Here is a 9,321-nt window from a genome sequence, read left to right as displayed (position 1 = left end):
TAACTATTACAGCTCAACAATTATTTTAAAGACAAAAGTAAATATTAAATTATAGTATGTGATAACAATATAGCTCATAGATTAAAGAGCATAGAGTAAATAAATAACAATAAAAGTTTAGTTAGTTGTTACGATTGTGTTACTTGCTACAAGTTCAATGATAAATCAATTAAATATCTGTAGACCTGAGTCAAAGTTGTATTGCAATAACATGAATATACTTATTACTTAAGTTCTAAATATTATTCTCATTCACAACTATTAGGCACTGCAGCAGCGCCAGCAGCACAGATTAAATTATGAAAAATAATATACAAAATTAATAATGTTAGATTTTTCATAATATATAATCTGCGGTAGCAGTGTAGATTGTATGTTTGACAATAGTCAATATTTAATAGATATCTTATCTGTTTCCTTGTCATATCATTATAACTAATTTATAATTCGATAATATGTATAACTAAAACAAACAATTATTATAATAATGAATTTCTCGAAAACGTGGGTTTATGTCATATTATATATTCACATTAGGGATAACACATGCAAATATAATCTATAAACTTTAAACAACAAATAAACCTAATCTTCAATTTTCACTCTTTTCAGTATTTTATGTATTCATTTACTTCCTTACATAAATAATAAACGATCATAATATTTTATTACTTTTCTGCAGTTTGCAATGGCCGTAAAATGTAGGCTTGCCATTCGTCCCGGTTTGACCGGGACAGTCCGCCGATTTTAACACCATGTCCCGGTCAGTCATTAATTTTGTCCCGGTTAATGAAAGTCGAGTGAAAATAATTTTAATAGTAAAATATAGAATAATATTGTACTTATACATACCTAGTATCATAATATTATTATCGTATTATATTTATCTACAATAAATTTTATCAACATGTTTTTAGGTTTATTTTTTTTTAAAAGCTTCAGAAATTTTAAATTTGGGCTTAAAAAAAAAAAAGATTATAAGATATGCTATATTATTAAACATGATAGGTGAATCATAACAAATTATCTACTATTATTTTCTTTTTTATACGAGTAGGTATAGTTAAATATTGACTATGCATATTTAAATCATTTCTACATAGGTGCATTTTGTTTTGTCCATCCTTTTAGACTTAATTAAAATATATTCTAGTTCTTTTAATAAAATCATATCTGACAAATCGTTCTTTTACCGTCCGCCTAAACACCACGTGCTCAAATCGTTACACAATTAAAGCTGAGGTCCCACAAAGAAGCGACATCGCCCCCTCCTTTACTCGATTTTCATTCATAACATCCTTAAGATCTTCTATACATCTTTAATGCAGAACCACTGCTAACCATATTTTAAAAAAATTCGCTCTTTATTTCTCAACCCTAACTGTGAACTCCTAGTTTGAGTAAAAGATCGTCATCTGATGCGTTAGTATCGAAGGACATTTGTTGTGAAACGCATTATATGCATGTACACTGACGACACACCAAAATAATAATACCTTAATAACTCTCTGCCACGAAAAAATTGCCACTTTTCATATTATTCAGAAAACACAATTTTCTATTGTGAACTGTTGTTAAATAGTAGAAAAAAGCTAAGCATGTTAAAAATCGAGAAAAATATACTTAATGTATTTTTATTGCCAAAATAGCAAAATGTCTTTAAATATATTATTTTTCTACTTAAATTGTTAATTTAAATTTTTGATTGTGACATAGTGCCCATAGCCCATAGTGTACTATTTCGATTCAATAGGTACATTTTGATATAATCATAGAAATTTAATAATATTTAACTACATTTTTTCAAAATGTATTAATTCCACATTTCCTCCAGATATTGAATGCTATAAATTAAATCGTATGGTTAAAATTTGGTTGGTTGTAAATTTTTATTCATATATTGAGTACTAAACAAGATGTAATTCATATTCGATAAAACTTATTTCCTGAAATTTCGTGGGGGGGGGGTAAACCCCTAGACCCCCCCCCCCTTGTATACGCGCCTGACTAATATACTAAATTTCCATTTTAATGTGGTCAATAGTACGTAATGACGAACTTTGGAGTTTGGATATAGCACATTTTGACAATAATCGAGGAAATAATTCATTTTGAGATAGGTACTTCTATTGTCTGATTTTTAGAACACCATGGGCAATAGACAATTGTCACTTTGCACAAAGTGTTAGAATGTTTTAATAAATTTTCATCAATAACAATAATGCATATTGATACGATTGCGATATTTTCAATTGATATATTAATAGAAATAGTATACATAGGCTGATAGGCACAATCTGATGGTTTTAAACGATTCACCGCCATTTTTTTCATATGTTTTGGCGTGTAACTAGTTTTCTTATTTTTTGGCAATAAGACACTTTGGAATGTCGCTTCTCAATTATGAATTGTACAGTGCATACACCAATACGAATACACATACCTACTGTATTACTTCATAAACAGAATGATTATATTGACATAATTTAATGATCGCTGTAAATTATTTATTCCGTTTATGTCATTAAAATGTGGTTATTAATAATATAAGTCTAGATCCGTTTGAGACTATTAAATAGTAGAAAGTCTCAAATTATAGAACGAACAAACCGAAACTGTATGCTGATATGCATAACAGTACGGAAATACTCGTTTTTAATTGATATTTTACATATTATATTAACACATATTGGGAATTACGAATATTTCATTTCTATACGATGCAATCATGGTGTACGATCAACCCAAAAAACATGTTAAAAACCTCGGTGAAGGTTACGTTTGCTCTTTATGCCACTGTGGGAAATGATGATGATGATCTGTGGTGGTGGTAGTGGTGGTGAGGTCGTTATAAAATACGTGTACCTTTAATAATACATTTTAGCGGTACCTAAACATAACCGGCTCCCGGCCACGGTCCGACAATCCGACGCCCCGCAACGGTGTAACGCGCACGCGCGCAGGGCCAATGATTGTCCGTTAGTCGTTTAAGCACGCGGGAAACCAATTTTTTATAACGTATGGATGTACAACAAACAAGCTAACAGACAAACAAACCAGCCTCTCATGGAACGTAAACATAACAGATTCGAAAAATACACCAATAGCGTGCGCCGGCGCGGCGTCACTAACGTTGTTTACCTTCGGGTTTGACCGTTTTCATGATAATCTGATCAGTTGAAAATTTAATATTCCCTCGTTTTCGTTTTTGCCGCGTTTTGAGAGTTTTAATTTTTAACTCGATCAAGTGAGTTCGAGGCCGGTCGCGCAGTACTAACAGCTTTAACGAAAACGTGTTATTCTTTGAACATTGAACTACATAGGTAAGAATCACGCTTTCGTCGTTTCTGACGTTGAAATAATATGCTGTCTTTTTGATCGGCTATTTTTTACAAACGGAAAACGCTTCCTCTGAATCGTTTTCTGAGGATAGGTAATAGGAAAAAGTTTTTTTTTCGTCGTTTCTTGTTTAAACAAGTACCAACTAAACGGAGACCGAACGAGGTTCTTCGTGTTGGTGGTCTCCCGGGGTCTATAAATGATATAGGGTCTTGTTATTTTCAATTTGGCATCAAGTCAACGTCGCTATCGCGCCGCCGAAAATACCTACGCGGTGAATTTTTTTGCTCCTCCCGTTTACAAATTGCACTTAGCATCATTGTTTACATTGTACAGCTACAGTGACAAGCAATGTTGTACTATTTTGTGCCATTGTAGTTTGCCTCCATGCTTTGGAATCGTTATAGTACATATTTTCATTTTTGTTTTAGTTTTCGGATTTCTTATGGATATATTATTAACTATCTAATATCTACTTATTATTTAACAATCATGATAATCTAAGCTATAAGATTTTGATATCTATAATCTTGTTTTTTTGACTTGTATTTTTTGGTAAATGTTCAGTAATATTAGAATAATTATTTTAACTTATTGTATTGTATAGAAAATAAATCATATTTAATTTTTTAATTTTTAAGATAATCACAATGACGTTGACTAGAAGATCAAGAAAAGAAGGGGTTGCTTCACCCAGCGATACTGGCACATCCTCAATGTCTAAAAGGTCAGCTACACCATCAAAAACTAAAAAACCAGCGACTCCTCGTCGTAGTAAAAGTAGATCCATAGAGAGGAGGATTAGAACTCGATCCAGATCAGCTAATAAGAATATAAGACTTCCGCATGTTGTCGTAGAACGTTTGGAAACTAAAAAAGAAACTCCAATTGTTAAAAAGAAAGATGTTAAAAGTAAAATTGTTTAATTTTGTATAGCACTTTTTATTTATTTAAAACATTTGTATTTAATATTGACTTATAGGTAAAAAGTCTGTTGAACCTGTTGCTTCAACATCAAGAAAGAGCCCTACGCCCGTAAAAGAAGTTGTTAACTCTACAAATAATTCTGTTACAGATATCATGAGTGACAGAGTATGTATTTCAATTATAAATAATAGATATATTGTATATTAAAAATGTAAATTAAAAAATAGATATTCTCAAATGGTGTTTACATAGTATAGATTTTTCGGTTATACAATAATCTCTGTATGAAGTGGGGCTTGTAAGTCTGTCCAGTTTTTTAGATTGGCAAAATTTCACCCTTTTATTTAATTGCGTAATTTCTCTTTTGGGCAGTCATGTTAGAGTTTGCTTCTTGAAGTCGACGCCTCAATCATACTAAACTCCAAGTCAGTTGAGTATGCACATGTGGTTTGCTTGAAGGGTGATCTGACCCCTAGAAATAATACATAGTGAAACTTCCATTTAACAAAGTCTCACGGGGAACAAAAAAAAAAATTGTAATATAGAGAAATTCGTTAAATACAATTACTCAATTATATGTTTTTTTTTTTCATATTAATTTCATATTCTATATTGTATATATTAAAAGTAAACATGAAATATTATATACCTACTTATATATTATTATTTTTTAATTTTAATACATATTATGTATTTTTTACTTCTAAATTAAAAATAATAATCAGTGAGGTTTTGCTTTGGAGAAATATTTTTCTATTGTTTTAGACATCACATTGTTGTTTCAAGCGTTTAATTCCTCTAAAATGTAATCCCAAAAAGTAATTGATATTTTTTTCTGTTCAAAATTTTAAATAACTTTGTCTAAGATATGTTTTTGGTAATATACTTTTAGATTATTTATTATTCCCTGGTCCATTGGTTGGAGCTTATTTTGTATTTGGTGAAAGCATACAAATGTTACAGATTTTAACTTTGTAGAAAGTTCATGAGAATGAGCTGTACAATTATCTATAAATCAAATTATATTTTGTTTATCTTAATTTATTTTGTTGTCAAAATCGAGTGATTACTTTTTAAAAATTGTTATATAGAAACGTTAGATTTGTTATACAAAGATAAATTTATACATGATTAACAATGAGTCTTAGTTTTTAAAAATAATTTGTCATGTAAAAATTTCACAGTCTAATATTTATAGTATCATTTATTGTTTATATCAATTGTTGGCTGTTGAATACAACTAGTGATTTTGGGTAGTTAGATAGGAAATGTTTATGGTGTTCTAAAGGTTTAAATGTATGGCTTTAGTACTGTGGATGACCCTCTATTTTAAAATTCAGTTGACTCGACTAGTTATTATAGTTAAATACCATTTTGGAATAATTTATCAATATATTGTCGTTAACTTGTACAATTAAACACAACAAGTTTTATTAAATATTCATATAGTAATATTAATTATTATTTTGTTTTTCTTTATAAAATATAAAATTATATTTCTTAAATATATCAATAATTTAAGTTTAGATATTTAAAAAAAATCTCTTATAAACACTCTTATTGACTTGTGATGTATTAAAAGAAATATAATATTAATAATCGTTAAATAATATCAAAATTGTTAAAATAAAATGACCTAAGTTTAAATTTTACAAAAATTAGTTAAAATAATAAATTAATTTTAAAATTTTATGTATCTAAAAATATATATTATGTTCTATCCAGTGAGTGGATATGCTACAGCCCTATTAGTTCTTCTGTGTATCCCCACCTTAACACTGAGATTAGTTCTAATATTGGTATGTGTGCAGAATTAGTATGTTTTCTGCTAAACGGTGTACATAGGTTAAGTTATTTAAATATACTCTGGGGAGGTTTATTGTCTATTGGACCTTTCTCTCCTCAATATATATTAGAAATAATACAAATCAAGAATAAAATGTATTTTATTTACCAAGCTGTCACTGTTCATTATTGTACTCTGGGTATATATTTAATCATTTGTGAATATTTATTTTTTATTTTGTTTAATAATATTAATTGCATTTATAGAGTAATTGAGTATATTTGTATTATTTTTTTTAAATTTGTTTATAGATGTCTACCACATCATCAAAATTAGATTACAATGAAGAATCTGATGATGAATCTCAGTTAATTAATAATACAAAATACAAGCCTTATCCAGAAGAATTTGGAGGATTATTTGGCAATATAATATTAACCATATCATTGCCGTTATTGGTTATCCTTGCAAAAATTGCTATAAAAACTGTAATTACAATATTTAAATTTAATGATTTTTTTATAATCTTAATCATGGAATTATTTTATTTTTTTTCCAGAAAGGTAATTTGATACCTTTTCCTCGAGGTTATCTGAGATTAGCTAACTATTATGATCAAGATGTTTTTATATGGACAGCTGCTATTGTATTACTTCAATTGTTAATATCACTTGTACCTTTGGCTAAAAAATCTAAAGCATTAGTGGATGATAATTTAACATTCAACTATTATAGGTTTTCAGGTTAGTTACATATAAGTATAATTTTTTTGAATAATGTTATTGATAAATAATTTTGTTTTAGGATTCATCAATTTTATTATTGCTGCTTTGATTGTTTTGGCTATGGATTATTTCAAGTGTCCAATAAATTTTATTCTAGAAATAGTGACTAAAAAGACTGTACCTCATATTGTAGCATCAGTATTATTTACATTTATCATTTCTATAATTTTGTATATTAAAAGAAAGTCCACAAATCAAATTAATAAATTTGATTCTTTTAATATTATACAAAAATTATTTATTGGAACAACAACTAATCCTACACTGGGGTCTATTAATGTTAAATTGGCTTTTTACAGATATTCTATATTAATGACCGTAAGTTTTCATTAAAAAAATAAAACATCTTTGTTGTGCTTAATTCATGCTATTATTTATTTATTTATTTATTTTTACAGATTTTATTCAATTCTCTTGTGATAAACGAATCTTTGAAAAATGCAGTTAACATTAATCTTTATTTTGTTGCTGGATTGCAAATAATTTATGCTTTAGATAAGTTGGTTTTTGAATATAATTTATTGACATCATTTTATTTACAAAAAGAAAGAGATGGATATTGGAATATTATGCAACAATTTTTACAACCAATTATCAATTTTTTACCTATTCAAATTTTACTTTCAAACAATTTGTAAGTTTATTGTAGTACTTTTTCTGAAATTATTGTATTAAATTGTATTTGTTTTTAGACCTGTCAATTACATCATTATAAGTATTTCATCAATTATCTTTTTATTCGGTTTTATTTGTCAACGTTATAGTGATTTTACTAAGTATCAGCATGAAGTAAACTCAATATCTGTTTATAGGCCTTCAAGTAAGTCTTACTTTATATTTTTTATAAATATTTGATTGTTTTTAATTAATTTGTTTGAACACTATTTTGTCTTTAGCTGCAAGAATTATTGTTGATGGTTTTTGGTCATACGTGAGATATCCCAATTACTTAGGAACCATGATTGTACATTTAGCTTTAATATTACCAGTAATTGAACCTAATCTTAGCAGTTTACAAGCATCTTGGCCAGTACTTTTATATCCATTGTATTATATAGTTACTTTGTCCCATAAATGTGTGCGTATTTCTACTTTATCCTGTTTACAATATGGTAATACATGGGATCGTCAATATACAGTGAAGTGGAATTTGATACCAAAAATATTTTAAATTTATTAATTTTCCATTAATAAATCATTTATGCCTTAAAATTAATGTTAAACTTTAAGTTTATTTTATTTTGTTTTTATTAGTTTACTTGATTTATTGATTATGTCTCTGTAATTGAAGGAATCTTCAAATTTTAATTCTAATTCCATTTATTAATGTTAAGACTTAATTATTAAACTAATATATATTATTTATATTACTATGATTATTTTTTTATATAAGTATTAGGTACTTTAAAAAGAAGTAAATTGACTAATGCCATATTGTATAAAAACTACTTAATTCAGTATATATTGTATACAATAATATATCAATTACATTTTTAATTATTTTAAGTGTAAAGTAAGCAGTTTATTAATAATTGAAATAATGCTGGATAATGTATATAATTTACATAATGTTAATTTTGTACAAGTATTATAAACCTTTTGTTTTAAAAAACCATTTTTAGTTTTTATGGCCTGTATGTTTGGGAGCCATACTATTGTAGAAGGTCTTTAGTTTGTAACCATCAACAGTAAATTAAAAATACTCGTATCATTATTAAGTATATTGTACTAGTTATAACTTAATGTAATACTACTTAATGTGTTTTAAAATATTTAATTATTTTTTTGTTTACAGTAGGATTAGATTTTTTTTTATCGTAAGTATAAAATGTAATAAGTATTACATCATTGTATATATATATATATATTTATATTATAAAATTGGAATTTTTTCTTAATTATAAATATTTTGTAAATACAAATATAGATAAACATATAACTACTGTATTGATACCACAGTTGTATATTATTTTAAATATATTTAAGTTAGTTGAATTGATGTACTTTAATCAAAATAAAACATGACAAATACTTTTATTGATTTAACCGAAGTATTTAATGATCTTAGAGATTGCATAATGCATACTTTAAAATACCTAATCAGTTTTTGTTGTTCTTGAATCTTAAAAACTGTAAACCAATCTACTTTTAGAGAGTATAATATTCGGTACAATAGTTATTATTATTGTTTGTGATTAGCCCACTTAATAAAAATTTGGATTTATGTAAATTGTATAGAAATGTACCTTTTTTATTCAACAGAACATTGAGCTAACTAAACTGTTGGTTTTTTTTTTTTTTGAATTAGGTTTAATAAAAAAAGCATGTTCATTGTAAATATATTTATTTTCATGATAAACAATGATGTTTAAGTATAAGAATAAAATTGTACAGTAAACTTAAAAAAATAAGACCTCATATGCTATTTCTTGATCCAGTTTAATTTCTACCTAGTATATCGCAAATTCAATTAAAAGTTAAATT

The 9,321-nt window shown here is 27.0% G+C and overlaps 1 protein-coding gene across 1 annotated transcript; it reads left to right on the top strand.

Annotated features, from left to right (window-relative positions):
- Nucleotides 1-3,010: 3,010 nt before the first annotated feature.
- LOC112598436 (delta(14)-sterol reductase) lies at nt 3,011-8,343 on the top strand. Its single transcript, XM_025344902.1, has 9 exons — nt 3,011-3,323; nt 3,981-4,251; nt 4,322-4,431; nt 6,364-6,540; nt 6,612-6,795; nt 6,857-7,155; nt 7,236-7,471; nt 7,530-7,657; nt 7,734-8,343. The coding sequence occupies exons 2-9, from the start codon at nt 3,990-3,992 to the stop codon at nt 8,006-8,008; spliced, it is 1,671 nt and encodes a 556-aa protein (XP_025200687.1). The 5' UTR covers nt 3,011-3,323; nt 3,981-3,989; the 3' UTR covers nt 8,009-8,343.
- Nucleotides 8,344-9,321: the final 978 nt, after the last annotated feature.

This window comes from Melanaphis sacchari, unplaced genomic scaffold, assembly GCF_002803265.2.
Source record: "Melanaphis sacchari strain LSU unplaced genomic scaffold, SCAv2.0 Contig0_pilon_pilon, whole genome shotgun sequence".
Lineage (NCBI taxonomy): Eukaryota > Metazoa > Arthropoda > Insecta > Hemiptera > Aphididae > Melanaphis > Melanaphis sacchari.
This window is presented reverse-complemented; position numbering and strand designations above follow the sequence as displayed.